This window comes from Schistocerca piceifrons, chromosome 5, assembly GCF_021461385.2.
Source record: "Schistocerca piceifrons isolate TAMUIC-IGC-003096 chromosome 5, iqSchPice1.1, whole genome shotgun sequence".
NCBI lineage: Eukaryota > Metazoa > Arthropoda > Insecta > Orthoptera > Acrididae > Schistocerca > Schistocerca piceifrons.
Window position 1 is genome coordinate 478,681,291 of NC_060142.1, and position 22,825 is coordinate 478,704,115.

General features: G+C 40.6%; 1 protein-coding gene across 2 annotated transcripts in view; it reads right to left on the reverse strand.

Moving 5' to 3' along the window:
* The window catches only part of LOC124798109 (EH domain-binding protein 1), a 187,264-nt gene that overhangs the window by 146,246 nt on the left and 18,193 nt on the right, over positions 1–22,825 (reverse strand). For both annotated transcript variants that reach the window (XM_047261365.1, XM_047261364.1), the window contains exons 3-4: positions 18,790–18,971; positions 17,474–17,556 (exon numbers count right to left, since the gene is read on the reverse strand). In XM_047261365.1, coding sequence (XP_047117321.1) covers positions 17,474–17,556; positions 18,790–18,971 — 265 coding nt within the window. The remainder of the gene's footprint in view (positions 1–17,473; positions 17,557–18,789; positions 18,972–22,825) is intronic.

A 22,825-nucleotide genomic window follows, 5' to 3' on the forward strand; every position in this document is an offset into this window, starting at 1 on the left:
TCTCACTGAAAAATGCCACTGCCATCAGGAAACGTGATCGTCATGGGGAGGTGTACGTCGTCTGCAACCAGTGTATAATACTCCTTGGTCATCATGGTGCCTTGCACAAGCTCCACTGGACCCATGGATGCCCACGTGAGTGCTTCACAGAGCATAATGGAGCTGCCATAGCTGTCCCATAGTTCACCTGGAAGACGATGAATTCACACCTTTCCGTTGGCAGGATGAAGTAGGTATTGGGCTCCATCATACCACACAAAACGCTGCCACTGCACCTATGTCCACTGCCAATGGTCAAGTGCCCATTTCAGTAATGCAATGTTGTGGTGTTAATATTGGCACATGCATGGGTCGTTGGCTGCAGAAGGCCATCATTAGGAGTGTTTGGTGCACTGCGTGTTCAGACACACTTTTATCCTGCCCAGCATTAAAGTCTTATGTTAGTTCTGCAATGGTTCACTATCTGTCCTGTTTTACCAGTCACAATGTCTGGATGTAGTTTTGGCTCAGTTTTGCCATGTGTTGAAGACATTCACCACAGTACTGCTTGAACACCCAACAAGTCGTGCAGTTTCCTAACTGCTTGTGCTGAGCCTTTAGGCCATTGCAAATTTCTCTCAGTCAAACTCAGATAGATCGTGTGCTTTGCACAGGGACAGCACACAGATACTAAATGCACCATGTGCGTGTTCACTAGCAGTCGTTCCTGACTAGGTGATGCTGCTATCGCCTGGACAGGATTATATTAATAGTAGGTTGGGGGTCGAACATTCTGGCTGATCAGTGTAGATTGACAAGTCCACAAAGAACTTCTAAGGCTAGTATACATGGTGACATTAGGTTGCACAATCTTTTCCAGAAACGAGTTCTGTGCATGTAGTTTCTTACACAGCTGTAGACACAGCGACACCAGCGTACACACCAGTTTCATTGTTTTGTGAGTGCCGGACTCGTGCCTGGAAGTTTTGGCAGCTGCATAAGTTGTAGCGAAATTAATACTTGTCAGCATGAAATCGCTGCATAAAAAAGGAAACAAGATTTTTTGGGTTTGTAACTGGTTAAACAAAAGATATCAAGCTCAGTTGGTCAGCACCCTTGCTGAAAGAAATTGTTGTGGAAGACCTGAGAAGTTATTTCTGTCTATAAACATCACAATATCATGAAACTTCCTGGCAGATTAAAACTGTGTGCCGGACCGAGACTCGAACTTGGGACCTTTGCCTTTCGCGGGCAAGTGCTCTACCAACTGAGCTACCCAAGCACAACTCACGTCGCGTCCTCACAGCTTTAATTCCACGTCGTCTCCTCACTTGCCTGCAAAAGGCAAAGGTCCCGAGTTTGAGTCTCGGTTCGGCACACAGTTTTAACCTGCCAGGAAGTTTCATATTAGCGCACACTCTGCTGTAGAGTGAAAATTTCATTCTAATCACCAGATCAGTTTACATTTCTTCTAAACAAAGTTAATAAGGCAATAAGGAAGAAAGATAGTGTAACGCATGAAGCATTGTAGCTACAACTGAAACTACAAATTAAACTGTCTACATGAATACTCTGCAAATCACAATTAAGTGCCTGGCAGAGGGTGTGTTTCTTGGCAACTGGTGAATCATAATCATCTCTACAATACCTATAATGTGTTCCAAAAATCAATACTGCCAAATTCAGCACTGTTCTCTTAGCAGTTGCAGACAGTAATTACTTTTCAAATAATTTTGGGTGAATCAGGAAGAGTACCCGACAGTGAAATTTTTACAAGCAGTATTCTAAAACTGGCAACAGCCGGAACTCTCAGCCTGCCAGAAGAAACAGTTTTTAGCTGGTGATGATGCATTTCTGTTAACACCACATTTAATGGAATCTTTATCAAAGCATGATCCACTGAGTTTCAAAGAAAGAATATTCAATAACAAATTGCCAAGAGTTTACCTTGTAGTGGAAAATGCACTTGGGAATTTAGTTTCCAAATTTCCTGTACACACATCACCTTAAGAAAGAATCGGTATATTCAAAAGATGGAATTTTAACCTTGTAGACATGAGCTGTTCCACAGCCAGATGTTTTGTTTATCTGTATTTTTCTGAATTCATTGTATATTACTCCTAATTGTATGACTTTTGCTCTTCAGCTCAGATATTGTCAACCCATCTATATGCAGACTGTTTAGGACACTCAATTGCAGCAACATGTCACTGCTTGTTTTTGTATTCCACATCGTAGATCTACAAAAAGCAAGCAATCTCCTCCATTCCCAACTTCATATTTCACTTTACCACTTTACCAACATGACATCTACCCACAGAACGAGTGCAGCTAGTGTTGCCGAACGTGTACCAAGCCGAAACTATTTAGTTTCACCAATGAGTTACACAAACATGCACCACGCATATAGAGTGCCTGGTAAGGCTGGTAGTGCAGTCTAGAGTCATAGTGTACACTACGCTTTACACATGTAATCTTTATAAATAGGAAATATTTTGCAAGGTTGTGTGATCATAGACTGCAATTGATAGACCAAAAACAGATAATTTGATTGATCATTTATGTTTCCCACCTGCCGGTAGCTAGCAGGGATCCAGGTTGAAGGTGAGAAAAAAAAAATCACGTATCTAGCATCTGCCAATGACATGATCCGATTTCCCAGATCTAAGGAAGCACTGATACAGTGAGAGACAATGTAGAAGCTGCTGTGAGCAAGCCCTGTTTTCTGGTGAATGAAATGAAGATTGAATATCTGGTGACATAATTTTTTCAAATTCATGGCAGGATTTCACAGCAAGTGGTGATAAACATTTTGAAAAGAAACAGTCTTGACTGCAAAACAGGTTTTATTACTTTATATTTTGCTAGTAACATTTCACCTTGTTTAAAGGATCTTCAGATTGGCCTACAAAGAAAATACAAACTTTTCTTGCACAGTGATGATGCAGCCCTTCTCTCTGCCCAGCTTATCTGATGATAACCAGAAATCGTGCTTATCCAAGATACCCACTCCAGCTACTTGTAGTCACAACCAGAGCTTAAGAAGGGTTCACGATCTTAAATATCTGGAGGTTATCTTTAAAGAGGATGCAATGCATGAAGCAGACAACAAAATGAGGATCTAAGCCAAAAACCATTCATACGTAAGTCTGTCAGCTTTCTAAATTTCTTAGTCTGTTACGGAATTTCAAACTCCAGCAGTTTAACAAAAATCTAATCCACCCATAAGGCTGTATGCACCGGTACAAGATGATATCACTGGAGAACAGAGGTTACAACATTGTGCGCCGGATGAGTGCTACAACTGTCAAAATATTGTAAACCTGATGTGAACCAAACATCTTGTTGCAGATCGGCATAGGGGCTAACTGGTGGCAGAAAACAGGAAACACAATCCTGTGGAAGAGGAGCCTTGGTGTCACATGTGGTCCTCTGGGTCCGATAGTGTAAATAAACTAAGAAGTAGTACTAAAACTGATAGTACATTTTCAGATTTTATCAATCAGTTACATCAATAACAGTAGAATAAAATGCTATCTTCAGAAATAATTATACTTATTTGTGAAGATACAAAATACTTTAGAGTAAATGGAAATCACCACCTACACTGCTCTTTGAAAATATTTCAATTTTCACTACTGGTTTGTTTCATCATCAAACATCACCAGGTGGCAATTACCTAATTACTAGATGAAGTTCAATGAAATGATTTGATAGTGAATATTTACGTGTTTTCTGAACAGCAGGTAAGGTAGTGATTTCCATATACTTCTTTATCCTACGTTTGGAGATGGAGAAGCCAATTTAGAAACCATTTTCAATTTTATCTGATTTCTAAATAGTAATTACTTGCAGAACAGAAGGAATGGTATGAGATACAAATATCTCTTCGTCAACTAAGTTCAAGAACCCCTGTATCTATACTACACAAAATTAGTTAGGTATTCCAATTCTGTAGATTCAAAGCATGAAAAATTGTGCAGCAGTGAACAACAGCACTCAGTTTTAAATAATAATAAAACCTATTATAAAGGGTGTTCCACCTAAACTTTTCACTGCCAGTATCTCTGGAACAACAATAAAGATTGACAAACAGCTTTCAAGGCATGACTACAGCCGGAACTCACAATAGTAAATACTATGAGACCTTCTAAACAGTGTGCAAATATTGGTTTCAACACAAACTGACACCCCACATTATTCTACACACAATCATTAACATGAGAAACCACAATAATAATGGTGTTGGTTGCATCGGGATATGTTAATTACATTCTGAGAATTTGGAATGTGAAGTCGATGCGTGAAATGAACAAAATGCGCCACTACTGCACTTCCTGCCATGCAAGCGTGACCTGCACATCGCTTGTAATCACAATGTGATTGATGTCCATATTCTTACTTTCACTGTTATCCTAAGGACAGAAAATAATATTAGGGAGTCCTGCCACACACATTGATATGTACATAATGGTGTCCCTTGTTCATACTGTCTTTGTCCGTACAGACTACAGAACCGGCTGGTGTACACCGCACCATTACACCACCCAAGTCAAATACTTGCCTCTGCAGTTGTGTACAGGAATGGGCCGCAATCAGTGCTGTGTGTGGGAACGACTCATTGCGAAGCAGGCAGGTCTGTGTGGGTGTGCAGAGAGGTACACAGCACCAGTGACTGTACATTGTAATTGGGGTCACTCTGGTAATTGTGATATTAAATTATACGTACATCCGTTCAAGGAATTTGAACTGGTATTCACAAAAGAGGAAATGGCTGACATAATATTACTGTATGGAGAACGTCACCAAAATGGCAGATCTGTGGCACAGGTGTATGCCCAATGGTACCCTAACAAATGTTATTCGACCCATCATACATTTATGAATATTGTTACAAGACTCCGCATGACGGGACGATTGTCTCCACGAACGCATATCTGGAGCAGAGGCATAACACATGAAACAACAGAGGTAGCTCTTCTGGCAGCTACTGCAATAAACTATCATGTAAGTATTCGTGAAATGGAGAGACAGATGGGAATCCTTCGAACAAGCGTTATGCATATTCTGCACGGGCACAGATAACACCCAATCACATGGTGCTGCATCAAGTCCTCCATGGCAATGACATTCATTGGAATACTGTCAGTGGGTTCTGCAGCAAGGCTATGACTTTGTGCATAGGGTACTTTTTACTGATGAGGCCATGTTTAAAAACCATGGGAATGTCAGCTTTCACAATATGCACTACTGTCACGAGAAAACCGACACTGGAATCGCCGGGTTGAACATCAAGATCAAGGCATGGTGTGGTATTGTAGGACACCACATCATTGGACCATATTTCAAAGATGGCACTCTTAATGGGCGACAGTATGAGCGGTCCCCGAGATGTACCTTACCTGGACCAATTGAAGATGCACCCCTTCATATTTGTAAAGTATCATCATGATGGACGCCCCACGCATAATGCCATGGTGGCACAACAGGTGATAAACCAACAATTCCTACAACAATGGATTGGACGGGGCAGCCCCATTCAGGTATTTGCAGCACAGTCACCAGACCTCAACCATATGGACTTTTTTCCTCTGGGGACATGTGAAAGATGTGACTTATCAGCAGGTCCCAACAATAATGGCCAATGTGAAAGCCCGTATTACAGCTGCATGTGCTGCAATAACACCACAAACACTGACAGCTGTGAATGGAGCTATGATGGAATGCGCACAGCGCGGTTGCCAAACAAATGGCAATCTCTTCTAACATACATGGTAGCGTTTCGGCTGCAAGACATGTATGTGATTGCACACCAGCAAACATTTTGTGTATTACAGAGAAGATATATGTTTATTCTGTTAGTACTAGTTTATGTATGCATTGCACCATCTGCAACAGTTCAATTGTGTTGCAGTCATTAAAGATGTTCAGTGACTGTCCTGTACATAGCACGTGCCGTCGTGTAATTGATGTAGAACTACGTACAAATAACATGTAGCCCCTGTGAGACCCTTTGACAGCCATTAATTTTGTTCACTCTGGCTGGCGGTTATTGGTATTTCATTACTGTTATGTCCATTTTATTACTGTCAAAAAGCTCAATAAACCATGCCCTTGTTTTCATTGTGGGTGACATGACTCCCAGGCCACATATTAGCAGTATGTAAGTACAGTGTCTGTGGCATCACAATACATCAATCACACCAAGATTACGAGCAATGTGTGGGTCACACATGCATTGCAGCAAGTGCAACAGTAATGCGTTTTGTTCACTGTATCTGTCAATTTCACATTCCAATTTCTCAGGAAGTAACAGATCTATTGCAATGTAAACAATGCCATTATTATTGTGATTTCTCGTGTTATTGGCTGCATGTGGAATAAAATGGGGTGTCCACTTTCAAAAACATAAGTATATGTTGAAACCAATATTTTCACATAGTTTAGAATGTGTCTCAGTATTTACTTTCGTGAGCCCCTGCCGTACATTGTTACCCGTGAAAGCCATTTGTAAATATCTATTGTGGTTCCAGAGATACTGGCAGTGAAAAGTTTAGGTGGGACAACCTGTATAGTAGCAGTACTCTCCAAGGGTACACACTTTATGTGTAATTTCATTTCAAAATAACATATGGAATTTAAGGCTTTGTAGCATTAATTACATGCAATTATAAGTAATACACAAAATGAAACTGCTACTCAAACAGTTTTGTTTGTATACCTGTGCACAAAGAAATAAGTATGGAACGACACAGAGTTACTGAAGAACATGTTGGAGGAGTGAGAGTGTTTCACACATAGCCCCAAGACATCAATTCAGAAGGCTAGTCATAAATTAGTAATTCTAGTGATGTCTGTGGGGAGACTTAAGGAGATGCCTACAGCTGTGTCCTTATTGTTTGCAGAAGTTACAACCTCTAAAACTTACAAACTATGGTTTATGTGCCAATTTTGCAAATTAAAGTTGCTGCACGATGAAGATTTTTCAGGATTGTATTTTTTCAGTGATGAATCAACATTTCACCAAAGTAGAAATGCGAACGCATAAAGAGTACATCTGGCGGTCAGCAAATCCCCAAGAGATTGTGCAGTTGCAAGATCACTCCTTTAAATTGAACATTTTTTGTGCTTTATCCTGGCAGAAGGTTTATGGGCCTTTCTTTTTCGAATCAACTGTAACTGGTGTTTCTCATCATGATGTGCTAGAACTATGGCTATTCCCTCAACTGGATGAAGCTGATCCACAGAAATTTATTTGGCAGCAAGACAGTGAACTGCCTCAATGACATAACTCAAATGCGTGACTGGCTAAACAACATTGTACACAACTACTGGATTGGACACAAGGGTCGAGATGATAGAACTTGTTCTGCACGACCTCTAAATTCACACATGATCTGGCATTCACACACAAGCTGACACCACAAGATTTTTACTTTTGGTGTGTCATATAGGATATTGTTTCTGTGCCTCTGCCACAAGCTGATCCAACTTTAGAAACAGCAGTGCTGCAACAATTACACCAGAAGCTCTCCTAACGATTCTGTATGAGGAATGGTGTTCGCATTAAACACTTGCAAGAAAAACTTGTTTGAGTTGCTCTTTCATTCTGTGTATTATTTATAGCTGTAAGTTTAATGTAATAAAAGCTGCAAAGCCTTAAAACCAGTACATTTGTTTTGAAACGCCCTGCATATACTGCCCAGCATTCTTTTGCAACTAAAACCAACTTACAATATCTACAAGGAAAAGAGTCACCAAATTTCGATTTCAACTAAAGATCTCAGTTTTCTTACTTATCAGACAACTGCTATGCATCTTTGCTGCAGGCTACAATAATACAGTAAAAAAATAAATAAATAAACTAGTGTGACAATCTGGTCTACTGCCACAACTCTCAAGCTTTTTACCCCCCCCCCCCCCCCCCACACACACACACACACACACACACACACACACACACACACTAGCCAGTCTGGGAATAACTAGCTTACTACATTACCTTTCCACAGTGCTTGCTGGTATTCATCAATTTACTCGCATACCAAATTAACCCTTCCCCTTTCCCCACTTTCTTTCCCCTCTCTCCTAATTCCATTTATGTTAGCACTGCTGAGACAGTACGAAGACATTGCAAGTGCAATCCAACTTCGCATAGTTAGTCTTATCCCACAGAAGATTAATGTTCTCAGATGACATCTGGAATCATGAAGTTGACCCACTCTTTTCTCTTGTATGCCTCTACACCTACCATTCTCTCAATGAAATTTCATAATTTCCTTTCCTTATCCTATTGCAATGGAGCATGAGATGAATCAAAATTATTTGAGAGATTTATGGCTATCATCAGACCTTGATGTCCAAGGTAACAATGATGGTAACACTCAATAGTACAGTAACAAATGGGTTTTAATAAAACAAGTTTAGATTCTGTGGAATTTTTTTGGACTTACCATGACAGCTATTTAGTAGCTTAAAAGCATTTACCATTTTTTTTTAAAGCAGTGGCATAAAGTTGAAATAAGGAGGCTTGCATAAGATAAAATTGCATATGAGCTCAATGTCATGGTTCAGGTAATGAATGACGTACGAACAATATTCAAATGATTAAAGAGATGTGTTACCAACGGCAAACAATCTTTGAAGCAACATCACAAAACACGGAGACAACTGGAAATAATGGTGATTTCAAAAAGAGTAAACTGCCAGTGCAACATTGTGGTATCAGTAAGAGGCAGCAGTCTGCGGCCGGGCAGGGTGAAACAGCAAGCGGCAGCTTTATCCACACGCTGATATCAACAGCAATGTTCTGCCTTCATGCATATTGTGAAGAGCAGCAGAATTCCAACTGAGAAGTAGAAATGACAAAGTGTATTGTCTTGTATAACACTATGTTTCCGAGACTTGTGGTAGGTGTAGTAAGAAAACAAAAAGAATAATTCATCACTGAAGGCTCACTGATTGGTTGTAAAATGGAAGTAGTTGCTGTAAATATCATACTGGAAGCTATAGCAAAATTGGATGGCCAATTGGTAGACACTGAGGACACTACTAAGGATCAAGCAACTAAACTTCATAAGCTGATCTTGGAAACAAGTCAAGTCAGAGATACAACACACACAGCCGGGCAAAGAAAGGAAATGAAATGAAATTAATTTCATGGATTCAGAGGGTATGTGATGCTATTTCAGTGATTGCAAAATTGAGTCCTATTTACAAGGAACTTGGCAGTAAAGACATTCACCCCCTCTGTGCTGGATGCATGCCTTAATTTGGTTGGAAAAGATGTCAAAGCCGTTCTATGCTCTTTTGAAACAAAAAACACTATCTGAACAGGCCTTAAAGGCCCAATTGAACTGACCAACCTCCATGTTGTCCTCAGCCTTTATGAGTCACTGGATGCAGATACAAAGGGGCATGTGGTCAGCACACTGCTCTCCCAGGTATTGTCAGTTTTCGTGACTGTTGCAACTATTTCTCAATCAAGTAGCTCCTCAAGTGCCCTCACAAGGGCTGAGTTCACCTCGCTCGCCAACAGCACTCGGCAGACCCGCATGGTGCCCAACCCGAGTGCTAACCAAGTCTGACAGGAACCAGTACTACCATTGCAGCAAGGCCATTGACAACAGGCTAACAAGCTGCCCCACAAATGTTTTAATTGTTCCTTGATATCCTGGATACTGCCACTGGAATGGAGTTTATATCCAAGCTGGTCCCACACATTCTATCATGGAGAGATCTGAGTCTCTCAATAGCCACATGAGTGCCTCAACATCCACTGCCACAAACCATGTGTGAACGAGCACTATCCTGTTGAAAAAATGACACCACGATACTCTCACACGAGAACACAGGGTGCCTGTGATGAACTCTTGTGCAGTCACAGTTCCCTCAGTCACTACCAGCTGACTTGACATCGTACCTGATAGCTTCCCACACCACAATGACAGGAATAATACCACTGTGCCTTTCCAAAAGGTAGAAAGAATGGGACCTTCCTCAGGTCACCGCTATACTACTGACTGGTGATTGTCTCCTGTGGCAGTGCACAACCACAATTCATTGTTCAACACAATGGACACCATTTAGCAATCCGTACTTCATGGTCATGACAACAGTCCAAATACAGCTGTTTTTGTTCCGGCGTTAATGCCATGTGCTATGCTGTCCAACATCGAGCCACTATCACATCCGAATGCCCCACAAATCTGTATATTGCTTCATTTGACCACCTGGCCAAATGGAAACTCACAATGAGGCCCCTTTCAAAATCTGTCAGATACCGAAAATGCTGTCTCTCATGAGTAAGCAGCATCACAATGTCCTTCACAGTGATCACTGAACACCTAATGCTGTTCACATCTCTTAGATACCCTACCAGGCTTGATAAGAACACTAAACACCAAAACAACACTAATCCACTCTGGTATCCATTCTAGCTGTTGCAGAGAACGTGTCTCCCCCCCCCCCCCCCCCCCAGCAGTGTAATTCAAAGAGGTAGATCATGTTGAACGGCAAGGTCAGGGTAACACTGACAGAATAAAATGAATTTTGTGACCTAAACGATCCATACTAGAAGACAGTAAGGGATTTTTAAATTGGCAGCAGCTAGATAATGTTCATTTTGTTTTGTTTTAGGGCACAAAAACAAGTAGGATCATAAGCGCCCATGTCAAAAGTGCAGAACATGAAAACAAAGATAAGAGTTAAAAATGACTACATATCAATCGACAGAAAACAAGACAGCTAAAAACATGGACATGGAGAAAGGTCTATAAAATATGCCATAGAGAAACGGAGGTCCAGAACTAAAAATTAAATGGCCTTCGCCATATTGCTATGACAGATAAAATCTAAAACGTGGTCGACAGCCTGCACGTCATTCGCTTAAAAGGCCGATAACTCAGATGGCAAACACAAACAGGAATGTAAGCGGTTAAAGAAAGGGCATTCCGTCAGGAAATGGCAGACAGTCAAAAGTTGGGTGCAATGAGCACAAAGTGGTGGGGGAGCAATAGATGGCGAGATTGTCAACAAAAAGAGAGCTGGAGATACAAGGCAGGAGACGGGGGAGACAGCTCACTATAGGGTAAATGGCGATAGCAAAGAGGGCAACGCTCAGGACGGAACCCTGAGGCACACCGTTTTCCTGGATAAGGCAGAACCCACAGGTACCCTGAGAACTCAGTCTATTAAAAATTCCTGAAGGAAACATGGCAGGTGGTCACAGAAACTCCAGGTGTAGAGAGTACAGAGGATACCACTCCTCCAGCAGGTGATATAGGCATTCTCCAACTAAAAAACTATGACCACAGTCTGGGATTTCCACAGAAAACTATTCATGACATAAAAGTGACGAGATTGTCAACTGCAGAATGCTGCACTTGAAATCCACACTGTGCTGTGGTTAGAAAATTGCACAACTTGAGCCACCATACCAGCCAGGCATGAATCATATGCTCCATCACCTTTCAAACACAGCCAGTAAGAGACATGGGGCAGTAGCTAGAAGGAAGGTGTTTTTCATTGCCAGTCTTGGGTATGGGTACGACAGTGGCTTAACGCCAGCATCTGGGAAACATGCCCTCTGCCAAGATGCGGTTGTATGTATGAAGCAGAAAATGCTTGCCCGCACGAGAAAGGTGCTGTAACGTCTGTATGTTAACAGCGACTGGCCCTGGGGAGGAGGAATGGGATGGAGTGAGAGCATGATTTAGCTCCCTCATAGTAAAGGCAGCATTGTAGCACTCACGATTCGTTTCCAATCGAGGAAGGCAGGGTGATAATGGGAGGAGCTCAAAATCTCCACAAAATGGCAGTCCAAGGTGTTGGAGATAGCAACAGAGTCCACGATGACTTAGTCTGTTACTGTCAGGCCAGAAGTTGGGGAACGGATCTTGGTCCCAGAGAGCTGTCAGAGGTTGGCCCACACAACAGGAGAGGGAGTGGAACTGTTAAAAGAACTAGTGAATGAAATCCAGCAAGCTTTCTTGTTATCCCGATGAACGTGACAACATATGCATGCATTTGTTTATAATGAATGCAGTTTGCCATCATACAATGACAGTCAAAAATGCAGAGAGCATGCCTCCATGCGCAATATGCATCGCAGCATGCCTCAGTCCAACAAGGGACTGGGACACATCATGGTAATGAGAAATAGCGAGGAATGGAACATTCTGCGCTGGTAAGGATAACGCTTTAAGATATTCCAGCTCGTCGTCACAACTAGGGAAATGTTGTTCATCGAAGGTCGTCAGGGAGGAGTAAAGCCTCCAGTCAGTCTTAATAACTTGCCATTTGGGTATGCACAAAGATAGGGTAGGAGTCAGCAAACAGATAGCAGACAGTAAATGGTCACTTGAGTATGTGTCAGAGAGAATGGACCACTCAAGACAATGGTCAAGCTGGGTAGTGCAGAAGGATAGGGCCAAATGGGAATGTGTGTGTGTGTGTGTGTGTGTGTGTGTGTGTGTGTGTGTGTGTGTGTGTGTGTGTGTGGAGTCTGAAAGGAATGTGGGTGCTCCCATGTTAAAGCAGAAGGTTAAGTTGATTAAGAAGGTCAGTCAAGAGGGCTCTTCTCGGACAGATTCTGAGAGAACCCCAAAGGGGACGGTGGGCACTGACATCACCAACTAGCAGAAAGAGCTGAGGTAGCTGCCTAATAAGGTGGAGGATGTCTGCCCTCATGACATTGTATGATGGAGGGATGTAAATGGTACAAAGGCAAAAGGTCAAGTGAGGAAGGAAAAGGCACAATACAATAGCTTGAAGGTAGGTTGTCAGGAAGATGGGTTGACTATGATCATCCTCCCATACAACCAGCATGACTTCCCCATGAGATGGAATGCCAACCTCAGGGGGAAGTTCAAAAGAGACCAGGAAGAAAAGCGAGAGCTTAAAGCGGCCATGAAGATGCAAGTTTGTTTCTTGAAGGCAGAGAACAAGTGAACACTGATTCTAAGAGCAGCCATAAATCACCTTTGTTGGACCTAAGGCCGTGAATGTTCCATTGGAGGAGAGTCATAATGAGGAAAAAATGAAGGGGTGTCACCTCGGCAGCTGCCAAGTGCTAGTCTTCAAAGACTTCCTGCTACAGTGCACAGAGGCAGGAGGATCCTGCTCCATGAGGTCTACAGAAGCATCAGCATTCTTCTGCTGTCGGCCTGTGGAGTCCTGGGCAGAAAAATGGTTGGTGGTGTGCACCGCTGACACAAGAGGTCGGCCGGGTGAGGGCACGACATGGTGACGCCATCTAAGAGGATCTTCAAGAAGGCGAAGGAGAAGACTATTTGCCTTTGTTTGACTTCTTGGAGCCTTTCCAGTTGGCAGAGGAAGACTTGGGTGTTGGTTGGTTGGAGGGACGTAGGACATCTTCATGGGAGTTTTCCTTCTGTCCTTTCCGGCCTGCTGGTTGTGTGGCCGGTGACTCTGCACTGTGAGGCGAGAGGATGGTGGCGTGTTGCACAGATTGAGGAGGAGACGGGGACGCTACCACGATGCTGGATGACTTCACAACTGCGGTGCTAAATTTGAGGTCACGTCTGTGTGGCCACGTCCATCAAGCAGCGAGATGTAGCACGAACAGTAATGTAGGTGCCAGTAGTAGAATGGAGGATTTCTGACTAGCCAATAACTTGTGAGCAAATGGGTACGTAAAGCACTTTTTCTTTCACCCAGATCTCCTTGACAGCCTGCTCATCGAGATACACGGGACAGTCACGGGGAAGCAGTGGCACGGTCATCATTGCAGTTGATGCAGCAGGGAGAAGGAGACAATCACCTTTATGAGCATCCCTACTACAGGTTACACATTTGGCTGGGTGTCGACAGGACACTAGTATGGTTGTAATGATGGCACTAGTAGCAGCGCATCGGGTTTAGAATATACAGGCTGACTGTGATAACTTTATAACCTGCTTCGATGTTTAACGGAAGAACCACTCTATCAAAACTGAGAAAGAGTGTATGTGGGCACTAAGGAGGCATCTACATTTTTCATCACCAAATTGACAGCAATGACACCTCGATTAGAGAGGTATGTTCGAATTTCTGCCTCGGTCAGACCATCGAGCACCCTAGCGTAAATAACACGACAGGAAGAATTCAGCATCCCATGGGCCTCGACATGAACAGGATAGCCACAGAGGAGTGAAGCTGCAAGCAGTAGTTGTGCTTGAGAATCAGTAGTAGTCTCCAAAAGCTAAGTGTCACTGTATAAATGAGAGCAGGATTTCACAGAGCCAGCTACTGCATCAACACCTTTCTGAATAATAAACAGATGTACTGTAGCAAACGACTGGCTGTCTTCAATACATGAAACCACAAGGAACTTTGGAGCAGCTCTAAGGGTCTTTGAATCATTAGCCTCATACCATTTAAGTTTCATAGCCACTGACTGAAGGTGATTGGCTCACTGCGAGAAAATCCCCCAAGATTGCCAGCATCTCCAATGGCGAAGTGACTGTTCATGCCTCAGGCCTCCTGAACACCTTATAGAGGGACCAGTCAGCAATTTGGGAAGGTAGCAGCTCAGGCAATCACCCCTCCCTGGGCCTGCCCTATACCAGGGGTACGCGCAAACCCTACCTGTCAACCCGGGGCTGGGAATTGCGCGTAACCCTGTCACCTGTTATGCATCAGATGCATGGACCGGTCTTTAGGAGCGCACAGGGAGGAAGAAAAAGAGGAACATCAAATGCCGAAGTGGAGGAAAGATAGGAGAAGGTGAATGAAGAAAGAAGAAAAGGACAGTGGAGAGTATTCTGATATTGACTACTGAAAATGCAGAATACATTTCCAAAAACAACCCAGCCATTTTCCCCAAGGGACAGGAGAAAGAACAGCAAGAGGATACACATGCAGCATGGAAGGGAAAAGATGCTGCAAAGGTTGGGGCCCCGTGGTAGCCAAGCACAAACCCACCAAAGAGCAGCAACCCCCTGTGGGGCTAGATAATGTGTTTTAATAAATGAGTACAGATCCAGGAAAAGTTTATTTGACTATTATGACAGTTATTCACCATTTGGAAAGTATCAAGCAGTTATTTTTAAAACTGTTGTAGAATCTCTCTGTGCGTTGAGAGTTACACTTGGCCAGCAGAACCCTGTGCCTCAATTGTATTGACACTTATAAATATTTGGGCTAGAGTCAAGTCTAACTTATAAATGGCACGCGCCATAATATAATAAATATAAATTAATTTACTCGCATGTACCTTTAATGAATGATATCTCAATAACACATGTAATCCTGTTAAACTTGTGATTCACGAACACACACACACACACACACACACACACACACACACACACACACACACACACACACACACAGAGACAGAGAGAGACCGACCATAAATATGTCTTATTAACTGTCAGTATGTCGGATACTTTATTACTGAACCTGGGGATTACATTCGTTGACTCACTCTTCTTCAATCATTACGTTTTACTCGGAAACGTCCGACTGAATGATAACTGAGCTGCAAGTGACTGAATTTTTTAGAATTCAATTTCTCACATTTTATACAGATCAGATAATAGGACCATATCTACTCTACATGAGGTGAAAGAAAAAGTACTGTGAAAAGAAAGAAATGAACAAACAAACAAAGGAACCCATGAATTTACTACTGTCACATACAGACTCTGATCTCTCGTCAGATAAAAATCCCGTCACACTTTCACAATCTTAAGAACAAATTTGCATCTGGTTTCAGTGTCTCCTAGAGTGTATAATGAAGCACAACAGGGCTAAATTATTAAAGTTTTAATGTAAGATTTCTAATTCAAGCTATAGCATGCTCTTTGAATAAGGCCTCAAAATATTTCATGGTGTCTCAAACACAATTTTAAGTGAAATCTAATTTCTTTTGTATAATTAAACTTACAAAAGAGCAGAGACCTTTCACAATTTCAACATTTCTCCAAAAAGTGTGAACACAGTTTAGTTATCATTATTTCTGCAATACATATAAATTAATTTACTCGCATGTACCTTTAATGAATGATATCTCAATAACAAATGTAATCCTGTTAAACTTGTGATTCACCAAAACATGAACAACACTAAAACACATTCACACTAAAAAAAATCAGTATGCATTAGGAATCAATTTTACGGCACACATTTATTAATTATTTCATATCTACATGGTGGCGCAGATAAAAGAAACCTGTGTAAGTATAAAGGAAATCCACTGAAATTACAGAAACGAAGAGCCAAAATGGACTTACCATTTATTTATAATGAAAAATACAGTGAAAAAATATACTTATATAAGATGCTGAAAGTGACTTCAGTACACAGCTATGAACATCTAAGAATATTCAGGGATACACCCTGTGTCAAGTTCAGATATCAATGGCAGTAGCTTTACAGCTGATGATGTCTTTCAGTTCCTCTACTGCATGTGGATTTGTCTCTTCAAGTGTCTCAAAAAAAAAATCACATGTTGTTAGATCTGGTGAATGTAGTGGCCAAAAAAATTTGCTGACAGTTCATTACTCAATGAAGACATCATGGACTTGTTCCTAAGATGCCTCAGATGCGTGGCATGTTGCCCCATCTTGCTGGAAGAAGCATTATTAGCTTTCATATTCAGTGATGTGAACAAAAAATTTAATGAAAATTTCCATATATGCATCCGTGTTGAAGGCAACATAAAGAAAATATCAGTCCAATGACGCACATCCCTGCTATACTGCACCAAACACCGATGTTTTCCATTGTGGAGTGGTTGGTGATGCACAATGTTAGGATCTTTCATTGCCCAGTACCTCATGTTCTGTGAATTCATATGACCAGAAAAATGAAACCCTGCTTCATCACTCACAATGTAATGGAAAGAATCTAACAAACCATTGTTGTTGTTATTCAAAAGCTACGTGCAATAATCGGTGTGTTTCTGAGTATCATCCTCCCTAATTGCTGCTCAGCCATCATACAACATGGCTTCAAATTTAGACTTTTCAATATCTGCTAGTAACTCTTGCTGCCGACATGGGCCTGTTGGGCCCATTTACGAGTAAATTTCTTTGGGCTTTGAATAATCCTCCAGCAAATGTTTGCCATAACTTCTGGTGAGCAAACTTAAGGAATTCTTTGTCGTTTTACATTTTATATAGATCCTTAGATGCACCAGTTTTTATACAGGCTCTATCCTGATACCTGAGCATGGAAATTTTGCGAGTTTCCTTAATAGAACTTGTTTTCACATGTGTCTGCGATTTCATTTCTTTCTTCTACCAAGAAAGTCATTTTGCAGACTGCAAAGAGAAATGTCTACCTTCATTGACGAAATAAACTGAAATGTTAACAGAAGATCGCTAACCATCAATTATTGCATAAAACTTTGCATTGTTGTAGCCATTTATTTCAGAAGCCAATATATTGCATTTGCATTCAAAGGGAAGGCGGGCTACTTTTAACTGCGCCACCCTTACTGTTCCATAAGAAATATTCCTATATCTACATTCCACTTCTAACTCACCTTCCTCCTCATCCTCAAAATCTTCAAGAGGTGCTATGTCACTCATACTCATCAGGCTCGCCATACTCTGCATATCTTCATCTCTGAATAGTATTAAAATATTGATCAATTATATTTTTCTCACGTATGGGCACTGAGATTATAAACACTTAACTGTATATGAAACACATAGTCAGTCTGTAACATTCATATTGCACAAAACTACAGTGATCACACACTGCAGCACAGGAAGGAAAGATGACATAATTGTTTCACCATTCTCGAGAAACAATGGATACAGCAAACTTAGTAGTGTAAAAAAAGTTCTGTCATAATATGTTGTACTCACCACATACAGAAACACTTCGTGTGTCTACCTAGGTTGACATGTATGAAAACAGAAATGCATTACTTTGAATACTGTACAAATGTTACAGTTTGAATAAGTGTGGATGATCTGCCACTTTACTCATATACTAAAGATAGTTTTACAGTTGTGAACACAAAGCATTGTGTACATAATACAAAATCATGGAAGTTACTTATTATAAGAGATATTTCTCAGAACAGAGTAGGAAACTAGTTGACTGTCCAATAAACATTCTTATAATTGTAGAGCTTACGAGCATGAAGGAATTCCAATTACTATAATTATAATAAATTGAGGATAAGCTGTCTTAAAACAAAGGTAGTACAGTGATTTGTGATATATTCCGAACAATATAGAACATATAGATATAAAATTCTGTGAATGGAAGAACATTACACATGCTGCATGCAGTGAACAAAGACAATTAAAGAACTGTGAATTCTGAGAAAAGTATGTTTTCATTCCATTTTCTCATGCATACAAACAACACAAAACAAACATTACAAGAAAGAGAACAGTAACTTTCCATTCTCTTCCTATATATAGGATGATGTAGACATTTGCTGCATGCTGGCATACGCCAAATTTCTCTAATACAAGGTTTCATTTTCAAACACATCTGCATAACATAATATTCACACAATGTCCAATGTGTATATGATCTCTTATTCCAGCTTGGAAATACTACACAGAAACAAGAAAAATTTCCAGTGTCCATTGTTTACATGTTGTAAATTAAATCATTACTCCTATTAACTCCATTTATTTTGCCTTCATATGCTCACGAAACTAGAGAATGTGAGACAGCATTTTGGTACTATGATTTGCAGTGTTTATTTTGAAAAAATGGAAACATGTTGAATTATATGCTGGCACAACATGTGATGCTCTCATTTCACATGCAGTAACACATACATTATGAAACAGTAAAGTAGCATGTGCCAGACACATTAATTCAAATACTTACGTGGCTTTCCCTTCCCGGACAAGAACACAAAATAGTGTTGCCTCCAACGTGGCACCAACAATTTTCTTAGTTACTGGTTTCAAAGTCATGTTCAAATGACTCTGCTTGGAGTCTACACTGGCATATTTGCGCATGTTAATATTTGTTGCTGCCAACTGACGACGTTTGCCAGTTGCTGGAACCTTCACCAAGCAAAAATGGAAAATAAAGTATGAAAATGGGACACGTAGTTATGATATTCTGTATCTTTACTGCCTCGATCTTCTTTTGCTAATATACTAGACAATAATCAGCTATTTCAGTGATACTCATGATATTCACACACACACACACACACACACACACACACACACACACAGCAATATTTAAAATTTGTACTAAAATTCACATTATACACAACATAAAACTCCTACAAGCAAATATGTAAATTTAAGCTGTTAGTAGATCACAAAACAGTTTGTAAAAATTTTGTTAGATTGAGTCCCTTGAGACACAACAATTTAAATTTCATATGCACACATCCTACCACATAATAAAATTGCAATCTGTCACTAATAAAACTAAGACTGTGCTCTCACCAGTGTATAAAACAATCTAATAAAGAGTGTTTCACTGAATTCAGTAAGCTACAGACACCACAAAATGGCAGGTCTTTTCATCAAAACAGAACATGCATCCATAGCATGCTCCAAAGATAGGGACATGTCAGAACACAATCTTCTTCATGCCCAGATGGCACTATCCTTAGACCACCCGGCCAGCTTTGGGAAATGAAGCTGCTTAGTCCACATAACCAGCCACAGTGAGGTAAATGCGGGCCAGAGAAAGGACACTGTGTTACTGTCTGCATCTCATAATAGTCTTATGCTACTTATGAGAAATGTCACATCCCTGCATGATCACACAGTCAGATAGCAAGCAGGGTGCAATTATCTTCCCTTGCTGCTGTAAATGGACATGATGTCCACATTCTGCACAATATTCTGCATATTTTGAACATCATCATCATCATCTAGACACAAGTGTTGGTTGCACTGCAGGATATATGGGGTAAATCACCAGCTGAGGAATTTCATATCTTAATCCTGTCTACTCAGCTGGAGTGACATAGCAGTTGAGAGATTTTCTCCACTACAGATAGCCAGCTCATTAAAGACATATCTAGAAGATGCAATCAGGGGAAACAATTGCAGCCAAATGTGCCACCAGCTGACAGCTATCTGTGTATCCAATTTTAAAATAACAGTGTTTCACTTAACTACTATAAAGATAAAACAATATCTGGGCTACGAGACTTATGACATCTACATGCACATATAATAAATACTCCACACACCCTGCAGAGTACAGTGAGGAACACTAGTTTGTACTACTGCTAGTCATTCCCTTTCCTTTTAAGTTGCAAGGAAAACAATTGCTTCAATGCCTCTCTGAAAGTCCTAATCTCTCTTATTTTTTCCTTATGCTCTTTATATAAGATCAACACGGAGACAAAAGAATCTTTTCATAGTCTCTCTCACGTGCAGTTCTCTAAATTTCCTCAATAGCATTTTGTAAAAAGATAATCTTCCCTCCATGCATTCCCATTCCTCAACACCCTTGTACTGATCACATCAACCAGTAGCATATCTAGCTGCACACCTCTGAATTCTTTGTTGTCTACCTTTAATCAAACCTGGTGAGAATCCAAATACACTAGCAGTATTCAAGAATAGGTTGCAAAAATGTTATGAAAATTGTATCCTTTATAACTGCACTGCATTTTCACCACAACTCTACCAATAAACTGTATTTGGCCATTCACCTTCTCTGCAACTGATGTTATGTGATATTTTGGTGTCCTGTGCATGTGAGTTTTTGCACTCTCATGAAGATAAGTTGTTTCTACTGTAATAACAGCTTTTTAAGCTTACTGTTAGAGATATCTTTACATATTATTCCAGAAAGAACTGAAAAAAATCATGTCAGGTTGTAGTCATACCTTTGTTTACATTTTTGTGCAGTTAACTTAAAGAATCCCATTATTTCTGCTCTTTTTCTTTCCATAAATTTAAGTACAGCATATCCATCATTATTAAGTTCATATTTCCAGACAGTAGTATGAATCTTAAATTATGAAATTTAAAATTTTCCCAGCAAATTAAATGCTCAAAGCGATTTCAGGATTGCAGCCGATCATCATAAACTTCATTCCATGATATTTCAACTGGACACCTGCCAGTCACCTTCAGATGAGCCATCAAAGACTGACAAAGGCTTTGTCCACTCCAACTTATATAGTGTGCTGATGCTACTATTGCGCATACATAAGAGTCACTGTGACAGAAGGGCCGCACTGCCAAGTGGCAGCACCCTCGCTGGTGGAACTGCAAGGATAGCTGATCCTTGTAGTTCCACCAGCGAAGGCGCTGCCGCCGGGCGGTCTGGTCCTTCTGTCACCATGAAAATGACGCATGCACAGCAGTACTATGAGCACGCTACATAAGGCAGGGCGGAGAACGTCTTCACAGTCTTCGATGGCTCACCTGAAGATGACTGGCAGGTGTCCAATTGAAATATCGTAGAATGAAGTTAATGACGACTGGCTGTAATCCTGAAATCTCTTCGAACAAATCTTAAATTGTTTGATTCAGAAATTTTTGCATTAGTAGTTTGTTTACATAAAGTTTGTACACTGAAGTTGCATTTCTACTGTGAATAAGTTAATTAAAAGCTACTGTAGTTAAGTGAGTACAGAGTTCTTGTTGTAAGCGGAAATAATTGACTTTTTACATTACATCACATCTTAATCGCTAACCATTTGACTAATTTTGCGGTTCATAAATAACAAAAATTCATGAAGCATAAAGTATGTTAAGTGATTTAATTCTAGTTTTAAACATGTAATCTGTATTGCAATACATTATAAGTATGGATGTTGCCACAAGGTAATCAGAGAGGGAGAGGTATGTGTAGATTGTAGAATGGAATTTCACTTGGGTGACTGTAGTCACGAAACGTATGTTGAAAATGAGGCTCTGCCATGGAACTATAGACTCTATAAAGACAAAAGAATCATTGGAGGCACAGATTTGTGCCCTTCAGGCCAAATTAGAACACATGAAATTTGAACTAGATGGGGTAAAGGAGGGAAAAAGATCATGGGAACTGGAAAACAGTCAAAAGCAATAGGCAAAAACAGAACAGCTCTTCAACTTCATCATCTACATTTGAGCTTACAGTATTGAATAAATTTGACTTTTTACCTGAAGTACGAGGGGAAGAGCCTCATCTGCTGCAGCTCACAGTAAGGTGCAGTGGACTTCTAGCAAAGAAACTAAGTGCAGTTTGGTACCAAATGAGGGTAGGAACAAAGGAGCCTTGCATCTAAGTAGTAGCCATGGGAGGGGCATGGGCCAGACGACACAGGGCAAATCAGGGACAGAATGTCAGGTCACAAGTTCACTGCAGTTGACAAAAATATTGTATCTATTGATGTCGAATTTCAGAGTGACAGTGAGGTTATCCTGATATATATTAGGGGTCTACATGAAATCAAGTTAATTGCTGGATGCTTTTACCGTTCACTCGCTTCTGTTATCACAGTTTTAGGGTCATTCGGAGAAAGTCTATGGTCAGTAGTGCAGATGTATCACGAACATGTAATATTAGTTGGAAGTTACTCTAAACAAGAATGTATACACCGGGATGTCTACGGATCCATAGCAAAAGGTACACACAGACAGTCTTGCGAAGTACTTTTAAACACATTTTCAGTAAACAGTCTTGATTGGCTAGTTAGACAGCTCATGCACATTGGAAACATTTCATTTCAGACACTGTAGCTACAAACGGGTCTGACCTTATCAACAGCAGCAGTGTAGAGTCAGGGATTAGTAATCATATCATAGTTACTGTGGTTAAGTTAATAACCTAATCAAGAAGGCTAGGAGAGCTTTTCTGCTAGAAAGTGCAGATAAGCAGTTGTTAGCATTCCATTTAGACAATGAACTAATCTCACTTAGTTCCAGTACGACTGATGGATGGAAAAGATCCA